Source organism: Podarcis gaigeae, assembly GCF_964106915.1.
Source record: "Podarcis gaigeae genome assembly, chromosome: 7".
Classification (NCBI taxonomy): domain Eukaryota; kingdom Metazoa; phylum Chordata; class Lepidosauria; order Squamata; family Lacertidae; genus Podarcis; species Podarcis gaigeae.
In genome coordinates this window covers 131,757-150,670 of record NC_139683.1, presented here as the reverse complement: position 1 = coordinate 150,670, position 18,914 = coordinate 131,757, and the positions used below count along the sequence as shown (strand labels likewise).

General features: G+C 58.6%; 2 protein-coding genes across 31 annotated transcripts in view; one reads left to right on the top strand and one right to left on the bottom strand.

Annotated features, from left to right (window-relative positions):
- The window catches only part of SCRIB (scribble planar cell polarity protein), a gene marked incomplete at its 3' end in the record, with an annotated part of 48,683 nt that overhangs the window by 27,430 nt on the left and 2,339 nt on the right, over nucleotides 1-18,914 (top strand). For 4 of the 30 annotated variants that reach the window (XM_083749577.1, XM_083749600.1, XM_083749603.1 and 1 more), the window contains 20 exons: nucleotides 18-206; nucleotides 408-527; nucleotides 684-740; nucleotides 5,462-5,533; nucleotides 5,631-5,714; nucleotides 7,361-7,648; nucleotides 8,763-8,831; nucleotides 8,967-9,017; nucleotides 9,430-9,474; nucleotides 9,844-9,969; nucleotides 10,077-10,184; nucleotides 10,272-10,524; nucleotides 10,899-11,073; nucleotides 11,416-11,508; nucleotides 11,595-11,789; nucleotides 15,854-16,018; nucleotides 16,484-16,623; nucleotides 16,727-16,764; nucleotides 17,337-17,411; nucleotides 18,387-18,435. In XM_083749577.1, coding sequence (XP_083605703.1) covers nucleotides 18-206; nucleotides 408-527; nucleotides 684-740; nucleotides 5,462-5,533; nucleotides 5,631-5,714; nucleotides 7,361-7,648; nucleotides 8,763-8,831; nucleotides 8,967-9,017; nucleotides 9,430-9,474; nucleotides 9,844-9,969; nucleotides 10,077-10,184; nucleotides 10,272-10,524; nucleotides 10,899-11,073; nucleotides 11,416-11,508; nucleotides 11,595-11,789; nucleotides 15,854-16,018; nucleotides 16,484-16,623; nucleotides 16,727-16,764; nucleotides 17,337-17,411; nucleotides 18,387-18,435 — 2,392 coding nt within the window. Of the gene's footprint in view, nucleotides 1-17; nucleotides 207-407; nucleotides 528-683; nucleotides 741-5,461; nucleotides 5,534-5,630; nucleotides 5,715-7,360; nucleotides 7,649-8,762; nucleotides 8,832-8,966; nucleotides 9,018-9,429; nucleotides 9,475-9,843; nucleotides 9,970-10,076; nucleotides 10,185-10,271; nucleotides 10,525-10,898; nucleotides 11,074-11,415; nucleotides 11,509-11,594; nucleotides 11,790-14,298; nucleotides 14,630-15,853; nucleotides 16,019-16,483; nucleotides 16,624-16,726; nucleotides 16,765-17,336; nucleotides 17,412-18,386; nucleotides 18,436-18,526; nucleotides 18,561-18,914 lie in introns of those variants that run through there. The other 26 variants (XM_083749579.1, XM_083749582.1, XM_083749594.1 and 23 more) reach the window with 26 other exon arrangements.
- Nucleotides 14,618-18,914, bottom strand: part of IQANK1 (IQ motif and ankyrin repeat containing 1) — a gene marked incomplete at its 3' end in the record, with an annotated part of 30,869 nt that continues 26,572 nt past the window's right edge. Inside the window, exon 15 of the mRNA XM_083749609.1 lies at nucleotides 14,618-14,696. Within this exon, the coding sequence (XP_083605735.1) occupies nucleotides 14,618-14,696 (79 nt within the window). The remainder of the gene's footprint in view (nucleotides 14,697-18,914) is intronic.

Sequence of the window (18,914 nt, the reverse complement as noted above, 5' to 3'; positions counted from 1 at the left end):
TCCTCTGCTCCGTGCAGGTCAGCTCCACAGGGGCTGCAGCCCGTGACGGGCGGCTGAGGGTGGGCATGCGCATCCTGGAGGTGAACCACCAGAGCCTGCTGGGCATGACGCATACGGAAGCAGTCCAGATCCTGCGCGCTGTGGGAGACACCCTTCTGGTGCTGGTCTGCGACGGGTTTGACCCCAAGGCTGTGGCGGCCATTGAGGTGGGTGCTAGGCGGGGGGCCCTGGCCAGGCACTGGAGGTTTGCCTTCAGTGCCTTTTCCTGCTGAAGCCCTGTGGCGAGGGCAGCTTCTTAAAGAGGAGGTGCACCATGGGTCTGGTGTGTCCCCCCAGACACCCCCTCTGCCTGCCTCTGTGCTGGGCAGGGACCAGACCCCCCCCCACCTCTCTCGTCTGCCCCCCAGATATCTCCAGGGATCATTGCCAACCCCTTTGCGGCCGGCATCGGGCGCAAGAACAGCCTGGAGAGCATTTCCTCCATTGACCGGGACCTCAGTCCGGAGGAGCTGGACGTCCTTCAGAAGGTGAGGCCTGTGGTTCCCAGGGGAGGGCAGGCTTAGGTGCCCCTTCTCTCTGGCGAGGCTGCCAATCCCCGCCCCGCCCCCAGATCTGGAGAAAAGCCCTTGAGGAGTCTGGCTGGCATGTGCCCTCAGCTCTGACTGCCTCCTTTGTGTCCCCAGGAGTTGGAGATGGTGAGGGAGACAACCCAGTGGGAGAGGGAAGAGACGGAGAAAGTGGTGAGACGTGATGGCCCTGCTCTACCCTTCCAGGGTGACGGAAGGGGGCTGCCTGGATCGGGGCCTCCAGTCCCCCTGGCAGCCCCCTTCCCTCCCCCCGCCTGCTCCTGCTGGGGCTGCTTTGGGGCTGCTTTGGGGCCTGGGCTCTTCCCCCCAACCGCTGACTCCGCTGAGGCCTCCTCTGCCCCTAGAAGCTGCGCTTTGCTTTGGGCCGGGGGCGAGGGGAGAGGTCTGGCAGGGAGTGGCCATTTGTCCCAGCAACCTTCCCTCTGCTTCCTGCTCATCCTGCTCTTGTCTCCCGCCTTGCGAGTGCATCTGCCTGGCCTGGGCAGCTTCCCGCCTGCCTTTGCCCGTAGGAGCTGCTGGTTCGAGCCCAGCCCATGCCCTCTGCCTGCAGAGCCAGGTGACTTAGGCCTCCCAGAACGCCTGTGCCGCCTTCCTTGGCTCCGTGGGGGGGGGGGCGCAGCCGTTGCTGAGATACTGTGCTCAGCAGAGTGTTGCCGTCCCTATTTGTGTGCCTGGCCCCCCAGCAGGGCCACAAGTCTTCCTCAGCCCTTTGCCAAGAGGTTCTGGAATTCGATCTCAGGGCTTGCGCTCCTCCATCTCTGAGCAATGGGCCCTTTTTGTCTAGTGGAAACCAGGGGGAGTCTGTCTTTTGTCTGTCCACGATTCAGGGCGTGAGGCGTCCTCCTTCTGGGAGCCTTTTTCTCTTTGACCAGGATCCGCCAGACAGGTTCTTCACCACAAGGCGGTTTTAGGAGGCCCCCGTGGGTCTTCCCAGGGGGACCCACGGTGGGTGAGGTGGTCACACTCTGGCTCCCCGTGGGCACAGTGCCGGCCACTCAGGGAGGGAGGGAAGCCCCCCTGTGGGTCTGTGTGAAGCAGAGGCAGACGGGTCCCGGCCAAGCATATGGCTTCTTCCATACCTGTTGAGTTCAGATATTCCCTTCTGGGAAATAATCCTTGGGCCAACCTCCTTCTGTGAGATCTCGGGAGTCTGGATTTGCTCTGGGAAGGAATGTAGGCGTGGAATGGCCCAAGAGACGAGGCCTGGTTTGGCCAGGAGAGCAATCCCTCATTCCTCCCTTTATGTGAGGCTGGAGGAGGCAGTTGGGCTCTGGGCTTTGGCTGCTTGTATCAGGGCCAGGCTGGGTCCTCCAGGGGGATCCGGCGGAGGGTTTGGGGAGTGCCTGTGGCACCTGCAGCCCGGACTTCCAGCAGAAAGCAGAAGGCCCCAGCCCCTCTGTCCATCTCCTCAGCCGCTGCAACTGGTTGTACTTTGGGGCGACTTCCAAATGGAGATGTGCAAAATTCCCTCCAGGCTTCATCTTAGCCAGTTCCTGTGAGGAAACTCCTGAGCTAGTCCTCAGGTCAGAGCGAAGCCGAGGTCCAAGGAGCCGGGTGCCTTTCCTTCCCCAGGGGGCCAAGCCTCTGGCTGTGGCCTCCTTCCTTGGCTGCTCCATACGTGAGAGGCAGGCAGGGGGACACTCTCCTTCATGCCCGGGGGAAAAGGCAACCATTCACCAGCACAGGAGGGAGGGAGACAGACAGAGAGAGAGAGAGAGAGAGAGAGAGAGAGAGAGAGAGAGAAATGGGTGGGGGGCAAAGGGGAAGGAGCAGCAAAGAGCCTCCGGTGGGAGTGACTCCAGCTGGGATCCCGCAGGAGGGGGCCAGATTTTGGAAACTAGCAAAAGACTCTGGAGCAGCCGCCCTCCTGCCTGCCTGCCTGCCTGCCTTCCCTTGAGAGCTTTGCCCAAGACCAGGGCCTTTCCCCGGCACCTGTAGTTTGCTTTCTTTGAAAAGGACAGTTTTTAGGGGGCCAGGAAAAAAGGGTTATTTCTCCCGGCTTTCAGTGGTGTTCATCATCCTAGTTAAAGTTTTCTCTTCCCTGCTTTCAAAGTTTGCCTCTTAGAATCATAGAATCCTAGAGTTGGAAGAGACCACAAGGGCCATCGAGTCCAACTGCCTGCCAAGCAGGAAACACCATCAGAGCACTCCTGACATATGGTTGTCAAGCCTCTGCTTCAAGACCTCCAAAGAAGGAGACTCCACCACACTCCTTGGCAGCAAATTCCACTCTCGAACAGCTCTTACTGTCAGGAAGTTCTTCCTAATGTTTAGGTGGAATCTTCTTTCTTGTAGTTTGGAACCATTGCTCTGTGTCTGCTTCTCTGGAGCAGCAGAAAACAACCTTTCTCCCTCCTCTATGTGACATCCTTTTATATATTTGAACATGGCTATCATATCACCCCTTAACCTCCTCTTCTCCAGGCTAAACATGCCCAGCTCCCTTAGCCATTCCTCATAAGGCATTGTTTCCAGGCCTTTGACCATTTTGGTTGCCCTCCTCTGGACACGTTCCAGTTTGTCAGTGTCCTTCTTGAACTGTGGTGCCCAGAACTGGACACAGTACTCCAGGTGAGGTCTGACCAGAGCAGAATACAGTGGCACTATTACTTCCCTTGATCTAGATGCTAGCTGCCGCGTCACACTGTTGGCTCATGTCAAGTTTGTGGTCAACCAAGACTCCTAGATCCTTTTCACATGTACTGCTCTCAAGCCAGGTGTCACCCATCTTGTATTTGTGCCTCTCATTTTTTTTTTGCCCAAGTGCAATACTTTACATTTCTCCCTGTTAAAATTCATCTTGTTTGTTTTGGCCCAGTTCTCTAATCTGTCCAGGTCATTTTGAAGTGTGATTCTGTCCTCTGGGGTGTTAGCCACCCCTCCCAGTTTGGTGTCATCTGCAAATTTGATCAGGATGCCCTTGAGTCCATCATCCAAGTCATTGATAAAGATGTTGAATAAGACCGGGCCCAAGACAGAACCCTGTGGCACCCCACTAGTCACTCTTCTCCAGGATGAAGAGGAACCATTGATGAGCAGCCTTTGGGTTTGGTCAGTCAGCCAGTTACAAATCCACTGAGTGGTAGCATAGTCAAGACCGCATTTTACCAGCTTCTTTACAAGAATATCATGGGGCACCTTGTCAAATGCCTTGCTGAAATCAAGGTAGGCTACATCCACTGCGTTCCCTTCATCTACCAGGCTTGTAATTCTGTCAAAAAACGAGATCAGGTTAGTCTGACATGACTTATTTTTCAGAAATCCATGCTGACTATTGGTGATCACAGCATTCCTTTCTAGGTGCTCACAGACTGTTTGCTTAATGATCTGCTCCAGAATCTTCCCTGGTATTGATGTCAGACTGACTGGGCGGTAATTATTTGGGTCCTCTCTTTTCCCCTTTTTGAAAATAGGGACAACATTTGCCCTCCTCCAGTCTGCCGGGACTTTGCCTGTTCTCCAGGAATTCTCAAAGATGACTGCCAGTGGTTCTGAGATCACATCTTCCAGTTCTTTTAATACTCTTGGATGCAGTTCATCTGGCCCTGGAGACTTGAATACATCTAAACTAGCCAAGTATTCTTGTACTATCTCCTTAGTTATTCTGGGCTGTGTTTCCTCTGCTGAATCATTTGCTCCAAATTCTTCAGGTTGGGTATTGTTTTCTTCATCGGAGAAGACTGAGGCAAAGAAGGCATTGAGGAGTTCAGCCCTTTCTGTGTCCCCTGTTTGCATTTCACCATCTTCTCCTCTGAGTGACCCCACTGTTTCTTTGTTCTTCCTTTTGCTACGAACATACCCATAAAAGCCTTTTTTGTTGCTTTTAACCTCTCTAGCAGGTTAACCTCTCTTAATCTTCATTAGGAAAGGAATTGAAAATAAAACTGTGATTAATATAATACAAATCTGTGATGCAACTGCATTCAGAGTCCGCTGCACAGGTGGGGTCACCTCACCTTAAAAATGGTAGTTAGAAAAGATTCAGAAAACGACAATGTACATGATCAAGGGAGGGATGGTAATAATAATAATAATAATAATAATAATAATAATAATAATAATAATTCCCCAGCCACTCTGGGCAGTTTCCCCAAAAATATTAAAAATACAATAAAACATCAGACATTAAAAACTTCCCTAAACGGGGCTGCCTTCAGATGTCTTCTAAAAGTCAGATAGTTGTTTATTTCCTTGACATCTGATGGGAGATTGTTCCACGGTGTGGGTGCCACTACTATGAAGAAAAAGTTGCAGCATCAGGGACTTTTTGGATTGGAGAAAAAGCAGGTCATAGGTGACCTGAAAAAAGTTTATAACATGATGCCTGACCTGGAGAAAGTGGAGGGAGGAAAGTTTTCCTCCCTCTCTCATGACGATCGAATTTGTGGACATCCAGTGAAGCTGAATGCTGGAAGAGTCAGGAGTTGAAGTGGGGAGCTGCCGTCTGCAGGAGGCAGGGATGGCTTCAGAAGAGGATTGAGCAAATTCCTGGCAGATGCGGCGGCCTGTGCCCTGGGGGAGAGGGCTGCTCTTGTGATCAGAGGAGGCTGGCTAGATGGGACCCTTGGGGCTGAGCTCTTCTGATCCTCTTGCTGGAGGGAAGACCCCAGCCCCCCACCCCTGGGGCAGAGCCTGGGAAGGGAAGGGCCCCTCCGGCTGGCCCTGGCTGCCTGCTTTGCTGCAGACCCCGCTGAGAGGCCACGCACCCTCTGGGACCCCCCTGGCCCTGCTTCTGGCTGTGAAGTTGTGAGTTCTGCTTGGGACTCTGCCTGCTGCTCTGTGGGTCCCTGGGCCTGATGCTGCCCTGCGGGTTCTGCGGCTGACCCCTCTTGCTCTCTCTTTGCTTGTGCCGCCCGCCTGCTGCCTCTGCGAAGGAGCGGAAGCGCCGGGAGCGAGAGACGGCCACGCAGCTCCTGGCAGAGGAGGAGGAGGAGGAGGAGGCCGAGGTGAGAGCGGGGTGGCTGGGCTGAGGTGCTGAGGAAGGGGGCTGGGCTGGGTGGGCACGCTCCTGAGACCCCCTGACCCTCTTCCCCCTCCCCACAGGACCTTGGTGCTGAGCCCCTGCAGCTGGACTACCGCACCTTGGCAGCGCTGCCCAACAGCGGCCTCCAGAAAGCCACCCGTGGCGTAAGTGATGGGAATCCGCTGGCTTTGGCGAAGGGCAGCTTGGCTGCTCCCTCTGCCTTCAGCCAGCCCAAGCGATGGCTCTTGTGGATTGGGGCCCCTGGCGAGTCTCCCCAGCTGCTTCGGAGGCCTTGTCACTTGGAGGGAGGGCGGGGGGGGGGGGATACTGTGCCCTGGAAGCAGCTGCTGGCTTCAGGGCTGGCTCTCCGGGGGGGGGGGTGCAGGGAAGCTGAGGAGAGAAGCACTCAAAGCTCGGAAGAGAGATGGGAACACAGGTGACCCTGGAGGCAGGCAGCAGCATGAGGGGGGGGGGAACTCTGCTTCCGGGGGGGGCTGGAGGTTGCCCCTTGGCAGCAATGAAGAGCAGTGGGGTGTTTGCCCCCCCCACTTGCCCAAGACCCAGTTGGCCTGGCTGGGTGAGGAGGGAGCAGGTGGGCTGCTTGGGGGCCATTTTTGCTTCTCTGGAAATCTGATCTGCCTGAGTGAGATTCCTGAGCCAGCCCAGCTCTGGGCTATTTTGGGCTTGCCTGGTGAGCGTTGGAGGAAGGGGCTGGGCGGGGGGGGGGGGTCTTCCTTTGTCTGTGGCTGCTGGCAGGAGCGGTGAGTCTCTCTCTTTCTCCTGGCACCTGCAGGGCTTTTCCTCTGGGCACAAGTGAGCGGGCAGCTGGTGGGCAGCTTCCTCAGGCTCGGTCAGGGCCAGGGCTCTGCTACTGTGCCCGCCTTCGTGGGGGGGGGGAGCAAGCAGGCAAGCTGTGCCCCTCTGGATGTTGCTCAGCCTGCCATGTTACTCCTGGTGCAGCAGGCGGTGGGTGCCAAAGGGCAGGAGCTCCCTCCCCTGGCTGGGTGTGCTAGGGATTGCGGGGGACGAGAGGATGGGTGTCTCAGACGGGGGTCCCTGTGCGGAGACCCTTGGTTTTTTTGGAAGAATGGTGGCAGGGAGAGGCCCTTCTGTCCTGCCGAGCAGAGCAGGTGACCCTGTCTCCCCCATGGAGGTCTTTCTTGGCCCTCCGCCCCCTGGGCTGCCCCCCTGGCCAACACAGAGGGGCTTATTCCCACCCTCCCTGCATCCACGGGGGCTTCCTGGGCCTCCCAGCCCCCTCCTCTCCTTTTGGGCCCATCCTGAGACTCTGCCACTGCTGGGATCAAATGGGGAGGGGGGTATTGCGGGGGGGGCACTCCCAGCCCCTTCTGCTGTAGCTGAAGGCCTCTCTGTTTCTCTGAAGTTTCCTTCTGCCTTTCAGTGTTAAAAAATAAACATGTCCCGGATGGTTTGCAGCAGAGCCCGGCTGTTCCGTGGCTGCGTCTTGGGGCTCTGGCTTGTGCCCAGAGGGAAGACGGGGTTTGTGGGGAGGCCTCCCTCCCCCCTCCCCCAGGCAGCAAGGCCAGTTACCACAGAGGCTGCTGCTGGTGGTGGTGGCCGCACTGGGCGTGGCAGACCAGCATGTGGCCTGCCATGCCTGTGCATTGCAGGGAGGCACCTCCACACCCTCCTGCACCCCTGGGCAGGTCTCTGTCTCCCCCTCCCAGTGGGCCCTGCAGGCATCTGCCCCCCCCCCCCGGCCACACAGCAGGGAGCTGCTCCCATGAGCCACAGAGCTGCCCCACCAGCCGTGGCCCCTGAAAACGCAGTTCTTGTGTCTCTTCCTCAGCTTGCCCCTCCTGGTGCCATGGAAAGGGACCCACGGGCGCCTCCCCTGCCGGCCCCCCCTCCCTTGGAGCTGGGCCAGGCAAGCCTTGCCACGGCCCCCCCCAGCGGGGCTGCCCTCTCACTGCCGACTGCGGAGGTGGAGGAGGAAGAGAGCTTGGTGGACTCGCAGCCCATCCCCTTCAGCGCCAATCCCTTTGTGCTGGCCAACCGGCAGGGCAAGGTGTGCCTGGGGGGGCCTCCCCTTGGCTATGGCAAGGGGGGAGTGCTGAAGACCAGCCTCTGCACCAAGGCAAGCGGCCTTGTGGCCTGGCCTGCTGTGTGCTGTGCCTCTGCTGCATGCCGGGGCAGCGGGGGAGAAGGGACCCTCTCCGCGCCCCATCTCTTGCCTGAGGGGGGCTCAGCTGCTCTGCACTGCATGCAGGAAGTGTGTGTGTGTGTGTGTGGGGAGTGGAATTGAGCGGGGGACGAGGCAGGCGAGCTCAAGCTTCTGCCCTGGGGACGTGCCTTTGCAGGGCAGGAGGACGAGGCAGTGGGCTTGGAGAGGAGGGCCCCCGCTGGCCCCCTGCAAAGTCTTTGGGCTGCTCCTCCGTTTGGCTGCTCTTCTGTTCTGCTTGGCTACTAACCTGCTTTGGGCCTGGCTCATTTGGGCAGTGTTTGCGGCTGCCCCCGTCAGAGGAGCCCCTCTTGGAGGGGCCACTAACATGCAGACCCTGCTTTGACAGTTTGTGCTCATGGTTTGTTGTGCCAGTTTTGTCAACCTCTTTGTGTGTCAGTGGACAGCAAAACAGGAGAAAAGTTCTAAATGTCTAAAGAGGGTGGGATTCTGCAGTGTGCACAGTTCCATCTTGACGCAACTCCCTCTCTGCGTGACAGATCCAGCCACTTGGGAGTTGGCACGGAAGCGGGTTCAGGGGTTCGGATCCTACAATGTGCATCCATGGGGACTAGGCACTTGTGTAGAGGAAGACATGTGCTGCATTGGGAACGGAGGGTGCTGCGCCTTCCCTGCCTTTGGGCAGAGTTCCAGCATTGCTCAGCCAATGAAGAGATGCTCTTTCAGCAGGTTGCAGCGGGGGGGGGGGGGCTTCTTAGTGTGAGCAAAACTAGAGGAAGGGGTGTCCTGAGCGTGGCGGGGGGGGGGGCAGCAGAGGAGCTGGCACTGATCTGAGGGGCAGTTGGCTTGAGTGGAGGAAGAGTGTTGGCAGGTTTGTGTCTCCAACTGAGGAGATCAGGCAGATTCATGACGCGCCAGAGCCCCTTTTAGGGGGCAGATCCCATAGGGAAGGGTCTTCTGCCTGGGGGTTGGGAGGGGCTGGTCTCTCTGGGCACCCCTGGCCAGGGGGGTCCCTCCTCAACACCACTGCTCCCCCCCACTCACCAGCTGTCCTTCCTCTCCCTTTCAGGCCCTCTCGGGGGAAGGGGAACTGGGAGCCGCCTGGCGAGACTCTCCCTACTCTCCTGGCAGCCAGCCGGTAAGGGGTGCTGCAGGGGGGTGGAGGGGGCTGCGGTGTGTCTGGGGGGGGCTTTCCTCTGCCTATCCTGCCTGTCAGTCAGCCAGACTCTCTGGTTCTCTCTCTGGTTCTCTCCCTGGCACTGCTGCCTTCCAGCCTCCTGCTGCCCCCCGGCCAGCCCACCTGGTGGGCAGAGAGACCCGCTTTGTAAGTGCCCCCTTGGTGTGCTGTGCCCGCTCTCCTCCTCTGCCCTGGGTGAGGGTGGGGGGCTGCTGAGGCTGTGCTTGGGGCGGATGCTCTGTGGGGCTGGGCGGGGGACCCTCACTACTCGCCCCCCTGGCTGCTGCCGCTGGTCTTTTTGGCTGCTTCTGCAAGAGTGGTTTCTAGCTGTACTCTGGGAGGGGCAGGGGAAACCAGTTTGTGGCATCACTGGTGGCCTGTCCAGCATAGTTCAAGATGTGGAGTCTCTCTTGGGAGCAGGGGCAAGAGCTTAATGTGGGGTAAGTTTGGGGAGGGGCTCCTGGTTCTGGCATGGCCAGCTTGGAGGTGCCTGGGCTTGGGTGGGGGCCCCCAGCGCCCCTCCCGGCCACCAAATGCCTTCCTGACTTTCTCCTTCCAGGCTGCCGTCCACTTTGTTCCCAGTCACAGCGAAAGCAAGTCCTCGGTGAGTTTCCGTGGCCCCTCCGGGCGCGTCTGTGGCTTCCTCTGGCGCCATGTGGGCCTTGGGCTGTGACCATTGGGTGCCTGCTGCCTCCAAGGGGCCTTGCCCAGCCCCTCTTGGCATCAGCAGGACTCTGAAATGGTACAGTCAGAGCACGGGGGGGGGGGTAGTTTGATACACAGGTTTGTGGGCGGCCCCCGTGCTTGGGGACATCTTGCTTTAATTCATTTTGTCCAATTTGTCCCTTGTTATCAGAGGGTGTCAATCAGACTTGTGTAGCCATTGCCCTGACCTTTGCTTGCCTTTGGGTTGGAGGCTGAGTTTGCTCTCCTTTGTTCTGGCTGACTCCCCCCCCCCCCCCACCTGTGCCAGACCAAGCCGGGCGTGATCCAGCCCGTCACCCGCATGCGGCCAGCCCCAGCCCTGGCAACCTCGGAAGGCCGGGACAGCCCCAATCCATTCCAGCAGCCCGAGCTCTGCTCCAGCACCCACAACTCTGTAAGTTGCTGCCCCCGGGGCTGATGGGGGGGTGTGCTGGTGGCTTGAGTGGCACCCCCTTGGCCTGGGGCGACGCTCCCTCTTGACGTGCGCCCTCTTGCCCGCAGCCGCGCTCTCCCAGGCCCCCCTCGCCAGGCGACCTCCCCGTCAGCACCAAGCAGGCCTACAAGGCCTTTGCGGCTGTCCCAGTTCCACATCTCCTCCTGGAGCCTGAGGTGAGTGGGGGGGGGGCTTTGGGGGGACCCTTGGGGGGCAGAGTGCCCTTTGCGGATGCAGCCATTGCCTGCCCTTTCTTCCCTCAGGAGTCCCAGAAGCAGAAGAGTGCAGAGCAGCCTCCCTCCCCCTCTGAGGTGAATTTCAGGGGAGCGGGGGCCCCTGCCTCTCCTGGCCAGGCCCCACTGCTGGGGGGCGGCCTGCACAGCCCGGAGCAGAGGTCCTTCCGTGAGAGGCAGAAGTACTTTGAGGTGGAGCTGAAGCAGCAGCCGGCCGAGAAGCCGCCCAAGAGGGTGTCGCTGGTTGGGGAGGAAGACCTGAGGAAGATGAAGGAGGAGGAAGGTGCGTGCCATGGGGTTAGCCAGGCCAAGGCCCCCCACTCTGCCCGCCCCCCAGGGGCTACTAGCCCAGAGGCCGCTAACTGCTGGGGGGGGGGGAGGAGCTGCTCTATAGTGAAACCTCCCTCCCTGAAGCCCCTCTGCAGCAGCCACTCTCCTCACCCTGCCTCAGCCGCCGGCCTGGTGGGGAGGAGGAGGACATGGAAAGATGGGGGTGGGGTCCCCTCATGCTTTTCAGGTGGATTCCCCCCGCCGCCTGTCTTCATCGTTGGATCTCATTCAGCTGCTCCCTCTTGGAGGCATTCCCTTGCCCAGCCGGGGTCCTTCCACCCTTGGGGGGCTGTGGGGAGGCTGACCTGTTGGCTTCTCACTTGGCAGCTCGCAAACTGCAGCAGAAGCGAGCTCAGCTGCTGGAGGAAGAGGAGGAGGAGGAAGAGGAAGAGGCCACCAGGCAGAGACGCCCCCCAGACGTCCCCTCCAGCATCTTCATCGAGGGTGTGGAGTACAAAGTGGAGAAGCTGGATGGGCAGAGCCTTATGCCCTCCACGCCCTGGTGAGTGAGCTGCGTGCCGCGCCCCCTGCGCTTGTGCCCACGCCGGGGAGGGGGCAGGGCTCGATCCGGAGAGTGCAGGCGTGCTCTGTCTCTCCAGCCCCACGTCCCCTTCTCCCAGAAACCAGCCAGGGCCCCTGGTGGGAAGAGCAGCCCTCTCCCTGCTCCGTCCACAGCCCTGTGATTGCCCTCCAAGTCCCAGCGCTTGGCCTTGGGGCTTCTAGCGTCGGCCTGCGGACTCCTCTCCCCAGGGGTCCCCTTTGGTCTCTGGGCCCCTCCCCAAAGGGAAGCCCCCTCCCTGGTCCCTGCCCTGGCTGGGGCTCACTGAGCTTTGTGCCCTGCCAGGTTCCCAGAGCCGGAGAGGCAGAATGGCTCCTCGCAGAGGAATTCCCTGGAGGAGGGCCGGAGGCCGGAGGTGCGGCCCACTTCCATGGCTGGGTAAGATGGGAGGGCAGGCGGAGGGTGGGGTCTGTGGGGCAGGGTGGGGGGGTCTGCCCCACTGAGCCACGCTCTCTCCTGGCCAGGCTGAGCCCCGTGTACCCCAGAGGCGGCAGTGAGCCTGGGGCCCCCGTCAGGACGGCGAAGGCCGAGCGCCGACAGCAGGAGCGCCTCCGCATGCAGAGCCCAGAGCTGCTCAGCGCCCAGGAGAGGAAGGAGCTCTCTCCAGCCGAGCGCCGGGCGCTGGAGGCCGAGAAGAGGGCCATGTGGCGAGCTGCACGGTAGGTGGGGAGGGGCGGGCAGGGGCAGCATCCCTCTCCCACCCCCCAGGCATGGTCTCTGAAGGGGGCTGTGGAGACCAGCTCACAGCATGCTGGGTTTCTTAGCTGCTTGCCTTGCTCATCGGTTGCCTTTGCTGGATCAGGCCAGAGTGGGCCTTGAATTCGCCCCATGGCCAGCCGGGGGTCCTCAGATGGGGCGTGTGGGAGGCCAGGGGGCCACCATGGGTGCCTCTGCTTTGCTTCTGTGGGTCCTTCTGCTCCCGTGGGTCCTTGTGGCCTGAATGTTCACCCCGCTGCCTCGCCCCCAGTCCTAACAGAATGCAGGTGGGGTCAATTCCCCATCCCCCCACACTCTGCCCGCCTCCCTGACAGAGCTGGCAAAGGGGGAGTGGGGGACTCCGTCACCCTGCATGGACCATTCCCTGGTGAGGTTTGGGCAGAAGGCAGCTGCTCTGCCCTGCCGGGGTGGGGCACCCACTGCGTTGGGGTGGCATAAATTAGCCTGACCCAAAACAGGTGAAGTAGCACCGTTGCACCTGCTGTGTGGTGGTGGCTGCAGTAAAGAAATCTGACTTGACCACCACCGTGGCTTCCACAAGTAGCCGTGTGGCCAAGCTTTTCTGAGTGGTGAATGGACTTGTGTTCCCTGGCCAAGAGACCGTTGCCCTGACACCCCCGGGGGCCAGCCACAAGATCCCTGCCAGGCATTTGAGGAACAAAATGACTCAGATTTGGACAGAGGGATGCCACCTCCGAGCAATCTAGCAGCGGCATCTAGCACACTGTCTACTCCCTCTGCACTGCGTCAGTTTTGATTATAGCAGCCTGAGGATATGGACAAGCAGCTTGAAGAAGTGTGGCCAGCCTTGGCCCCTGCCCATCTTGGCCTCTTAGAACTAGCCACAGGGGCTGGCTGGGGGTCAAAGGAGGCATGGATGTCTCCCCACTTAATAAGACCTCCCTGGACCCAGAAGCATTAGGCAAACACTGGCAAGTGGCCCCTTCCTGGCGCTTGAGGAGGTGGCAGCCTGGCATCACGCACCCTTGGAGGAGGACTTCCGGGGAGGCATCATAGCTGGTTAGTTGCCTCTGTCGAGACGCTGTTGGCAGAGGCAATTAAGTGGTGATGAACATAGCTACTGTCCATTGTATTATCTCTGAGGAAGAAACGTACAGTAACAGGAATTAACTTCCAAATGCTCTGGAAGGATTGCTCCCCTGCTGTGGGATGGAGGTATCTTCAAAGGACCCAGGCAGATGGGGTGAGTGACCTGGGAGCAGAAGAACCACAAACTTGCCCCAGCACCACTCAATAGCCCTAGCGGTCAGTCCCTGGGGCAACGGCCAGCAAAGCCTCCTTTAATTACTTCCAAAACGTCTATAAAATACTACTGAAACGCTCTCTCTGCCGGTTAAAAGGTTCATTTGAAATACGACCCAATGGCTGGCTGGCTTAGGAGCAGACCCCATTAAGAGGATGAAAAAAATTAAGGAGGAAGCATGCTCTTAAGATATATACCCCCAAAAAGTGACAAGTGGGGTGTCTCAGGGTTCTGTCCTAGGCCCGTTGTTGTTCAAATTCTTCATAAACAACTTGGATGAAGGTATTGAGGTGATGCCTATCAAAACTGCAGGTGACACCAAACTGGGAGGGGCAGCTAATGCCTCAGAAGACAGAATCGGGATTCAAAAGGACTTTGACAAATTGGAGAACTGGGCCCAAGCTAACAAAATGAGTTTCATCAGGGACAAATGTCATGTTCTGCACTTAGACAGGAAGAATCAGGTGTACAAATGTAAGACGGGGGACACCGGGCTAATAATAATAATAATAATAATAATAATAATAATAATAATAATAATAAATTATTTGTACCCCACCCATCTGGCTGGGTTTCCCCAGCCACTTCCAACAGAGATTAAAAATACATTGCCAGTAATATATTGGAAAAGGATCAAGGGGCTTAGTGGACCACAAGTTTAACCTGAGTCAACATTTTGAAAGTGGACAGATGTCAATTTTTACGCAATACAATAAGATAACAACTACAAAGAAATACACAGTCCTCTCCTGAAGGTAATTGTCAGCCCCCACCACCCAGAGAAGGTAGCTGTCCCTCCCAGCTCTCCCTGAGGGGGCTCCCTTTCTTCTCCCAGCTTCTCATGCTGGGAGACCAACGTTTCCCCGTCTCCCGCCCAGGACCCTCCATCAACCATCTCCCACCCCCATGAATGCACAATCCCTGGACCTTAGCAAAGTCCCCAAACGTACGACTCCAAAGAAGAAAGAACATGAAGAAGACTAAGAAAAGAAAAAACATGAAGAGAGAGATAAGGTAAAAGAAAAGATAAAAGACAAAAGGGAAAGAAATGTTCTATCTGCTGGTTGCATAAAAAAGGGAGAAAAGATTACTTAAAACATTCAGTCCATGATAATATTAATCCAGTATTTATTTTAAGTCAAAGTGTCTCAGAATCATTCATTCCCTCCCCCCCCCCCTTTTTCTAGCTTTCACCAGAAGGGAGTCAGAGGAACAGAAAAAGCGGTAACAAGAGACAAAATTCTAGGCTTTAAAGATGAAGTAAAAACTGACAGATCACTGGGTCCAGATAGCACTCACCCAGGAGTTGTTAAAGCGCTCAAATGTCAAATTGCTGGTAAGCTTAAAAAAAACACACCAAAAAACCCCAAACCTCTTGTCACCAAGATCAGCCCTGGAAAGCGGCCAGTCATTAGATTTTTTTTAAAAAAGGTTTCTAAGAGAGGATATGATGAATTACATGCTGGTAACATCTGCTTCCAGAAAAACTGGCTCCAGAAGGCATTGTTAAAGGTATAATTGCCAGGGATATAGAAGGGCGAGTCTTGCTGAAATGGAAGCAGCATGGCTTCTGCAGGGATAAGTCCTAGCAAAGAAAAGAAAAAGCACTTAAAGAAAAGTTCACCTTTCCGCTAAGAGGCTGCCATGCACTTTGCCCAAGGATGGAACATTTCATGCAGTTCAGAGATTTGAGAAGAGGAGGAGCCAAGACAGAGTGTCCAGCTGCTCTGCTTTGCCTCTCGAGATTCTGTCCGCATCCTCAGGCTGCTAAGTCCAGAAGGAGCCAAAGGGGCCCAAGAGAAATCGGCTGACCCTCCTCCGCCTGCAGCCCCAGTTCTGAAGGGAGGGGAGCTGCTTCATCTGCAAAGACCCTGAGACTGCCCAGAAAAGCTCTCCTGGGTGAGATGCCATGGCGGCTGCCATCACCAGAGGGACAGCTGCCCCACCAGCTCCAAGGGCCCTTCTTCCACCCTCTCAAGTCCCCCCTCTGGTTCTTGGTCTTTGGTTTTGTTGTGGCAGGACAAGGAGCCACTCAGTTCAGTCTCTGCCCTTAAGTGGCCCCCATTTCGCCTCCCAGGCCTTTTCATCTTCCCTCTCGTTGCTGCTCAGGGTCTGGTTAGCGAAGGCAGCCCAGGAACAGAGAGGCCGGGTTTTCTGCAAGAGGCTCAGCCTGTCAGCGGTGCCCTGAGCCACACCTCCGAATCTCCACAGGGCTCTGGGGACCTCAGGCAGCCCCACCCCTGAACTGGCCTCCCTCCCCTCCTTCGTCCCCCTGCCAGTTGCTGATGCCAGCCGGGCACCGAACGAGAGAGGCTGGGGGGTGTCTTGGGAAGAGGCTCTGGTCCGCCTCCCTTGTCTCCCATATCGGGAAGGGAGGGCTTCCCTTGTGTGACTGTGCCCCTCAGAAGCCCACCCCATTTGGAGTCTCCTTCCCTCAGTGTGGCTGGCTGTGCATGTGGGGTTCTCCAGGGCAGCCCTTGCCTCCTGCCCCCCTCCACTCATCTGCATGCACCTGATGGGACTCGCTTGTCTGTGATCTGGGGGGGGCAGGGGGGACTGCCCTCTTCTCCACTGACTGGGACAGGTGAGGTTCGCCCCCCCCCCTTGCTGGCATCTGCCTCTTCCTCCTGCCCACCCTTTCCTTCCCTCTCCTTTTCTTTCTTTCTCTCTCTCTCTCTGCCATCTTCCTGCCTGTCGGGACGTCTTCGGCACCTCCCCTCTACTCCTCCTCCTCCTCCTCAGCTCTTCCACCCTAGAAGAGAGCATGAAAGAGTATGAGCAGGATCTGGCCAGGAGGCTCTACCAAGCCCGCCAGCAGGCACTGGGGGGGCAGGGCCCTGCTGCTGCTGCTGCCGCCACCACCACCACCACCACCACAAGAAGCCCTGGGCCAGGGGGCCACCCCAGGTGTGCAGAACTTCCACACAACCCCACCTACACCCCAGGGCCTGCACAGCCCCAGAGGTGCCCCCCCGTCCAGAGGGGCAGCTGGGCCACACCTATGCTGAAGGCCTGGCTGGTGCCGCCACTGGAGAGTCCCTGCTCTGCTCCTCCTGCGCTGGACAGGCGTATTTGCCAAGCAAGAGACCAGGCTGGGCAGATCTGCTCCTGAGAGCCTCCGCCCTGGATGAAGGAGGCAAGGGGGGCCCTTCTGCCTTCTCTGCAGCAACGGGGGGCTGTGGTCTTCCTCCTGCACCCCTCCTTCCTCCCTCCCTTGCCACTGGCCTTTGGGGCGGCTCCACTCAGCACCTCCTCCGTTGGCCAAGTGAGGAGGGCCCTGCAATGCCCCCCCGGCCCTGGGTGACGGTTGTTCCGCCTGTCTTGCCAGCCCAGCCCAGGTGCGCCAACCTCTCTTCCTCTCCCGCCTGGCAGGATGAAGTCCCTGGAGCAGGATGCCCTCAAGGCCCAGATGGTGATTGCCAAGTCCAAGGAGGGCAAGAAGAGGTCCACCCTGGAGCAGCTGGCGGAGTCTCCCTCGCCCGCCCCCACCCCTTCGCCCACCCCCCTGGAGGGTAGGTCCCACAGCCGCTCAGGGGGAGTCATGGGTTTGATGTCTTCCCCCCACCTTGCACAATTCATCCTCTCTTTTCTCTCCAAATCCTGTCTCTCTTTCAGACTGCAGCACCCGGATCCTGACTTCTCCAGGCAGGCTGGTAAGGAGGGGGACCCAGCACCAGTCATGCTTCAGAGGAGGGGGGCTGGGGGGCTGTGAGCATGGAGGTCCCTGCAGGTCGGGGGTGCGCCGAGCCGTGGCCCAGAAGGCTCCTTCCTTGCTTCCCACACTGTTCCCTCTGTTTGTCTGGGGGAGGGATCCCCGGTGCTCGCTCTTGCTCAGACTCTCCCCACCCAGTCTCTGCTCCTGCCCTGACCAGCACAGCCAGCCTCCCCCTTTGGGGATCGGGGGCATTCTGTGGGCCTCAGGCATGACCTCATTGCTGCTGCACTCTGTCGTTGGCCAGGGCAGATGGGGGGTCTTTGGGGGGGGGTCTTTTAGGGAGTGAGACCCTTGAGGAGGTGGGAAGATGGCTGCCACAGGGAAACTTCATGGGGGAGCCCCTTGATTCCCCCCCCACCCGTCCAGCCCTGCAGCCTGCCAAGAAGAGCAGCAGGAAGGGCCCCCCCCCCCGGAGCCTCCCCTCCTGCTTCCCCACATGCTCCTTCATCCTCTTTCCTCCTCTCTCTTTCTGCCTCTTCCCTTCTTTCTGCTACTCCTTTGGCCCTCCAGTCTGTGCCTGAAAAGAAGTTTCTCTACAGGGAATTTGCGGCCATTCCTTCTTCCAAACCAGTTTATGAAATCCAGGTACAAGCTGCATGTGGTGGGGGCAGTCAGGAACACACACCCCCCCCCCGGCAGTCTGGGTCTGACGCTCCACCTCCTGCCCCCATCTAGCCTGGGTGGGGGAGGGTAGAGTCCTGGGGGTCATTGGCAGCCACTGAGGCTTAGGCTGGAGGCTGCCCCCAACCCAGAGCAGAGTCCCAGGCCTTGTGGGAACCCTGCTGCCCCCTCCTTCCAAAGGTCTGTTGGTGAGAGGTGATGGGAGAGGCTGCTGAAGACCCCTTTCAGGCAGGCCAGGCTGCCCTGTAGTGGCTTCTTGGCCCCCTCCCTGCCATCTCCAAGCCATGCCACAACGACACCCCCAAGGCAGGCAGGTGTTGTGCTGGATCCCGCCTGGCAGTTGTCTTAGGCTGCTGAGCTCATCCTGGCTCATGATCTGGCTGGCTCTGCAGCGCTGGTGGCGAGGGAGCCGCTTGCTGCCTCTGCCTTTCCAGCCATCTCCTTGGAGGCTCCAGAGAGCCAGTTGGTCTCTGTCTTGGGAAGCCTCCGTCTGCCAGCGATGGCCAGCAGGGCCTGCCCTTAGAAGGCCCTCTTCCCAGCAGTGTCTTGGGGTCTGGGGGCCTCACAGATAGGGAGCATGTGAACCACACAAGATACGTAACGGGCTCTGGTGGGATCTCTTGCCAGATCTCCCTGGCCCCACCTCATGCCCGACCTGCTTTTCTGTCCCTCTGCCTGGCGGGTGGGCAGGGGGCCCAGAGGCTGAGTGAGGGGCACTCTAGCACCAGGCGCCCTGGCTCTGGAATTCCTCTCTTGCCTCTGGGCCTCCTGCCTGCTCTTCTCTGCACCCCCTTTCTCCCCCTCCCACCGCATGCTCTGTTCTTCAGCACCTGCTCCCCCCCCAAACCACGTGGGAACGGGCAAGGGGTGCTTTATGTCCTGGGGGGCAGGTGGTGGGGAGCAGGCAGGGACTGATCCCGCTTTGCACTGCCCTTCCAGACTCCAGATGGCGGAAGCACCTGCAGACTCAACGATGCCAGCAGCTCAGGTGAGTGCCCAGCTGGAGCCTCCTGGCCTTGGGTGCTGCCACCAGCGCTTCTCTCCTGAGTGAGGCCTCTGCATTTTCTGTTCCTTTCTAGAGTGAATGGTCAGCTGAGCAGCAAGGAGCAGTGGGTAGGATGCCCTTGCACTGCCTAGGAATGGAGTGCTGTGATGAGCATGCAGTTGGTGGGGGTGGGTCAGATCCTGCCTAAGGGGCTGGGAGTGGCCCAGTGAGCATGCCCAGCCGCCTCCCTTGGAAAGAAGTTGGGGATACCCTCAGGGACCCTGACCCTGGAAGCCTAATTCCAGGCAAGGCTTGAAGGTATCTGGCAGGCAGGAGGGGGGAAGCATTCTCAAAAGATGAGGGGCTTTGTGGAAGAGCATTGAGGTTGCTTCTAGGTCTCAGGCACTGGTGCCATCTCTGGCGGGTCCTGAGGGTTTGGGCACCCACAAAATGTCTACTGTGGGTGCCTCACCATCGCGTTG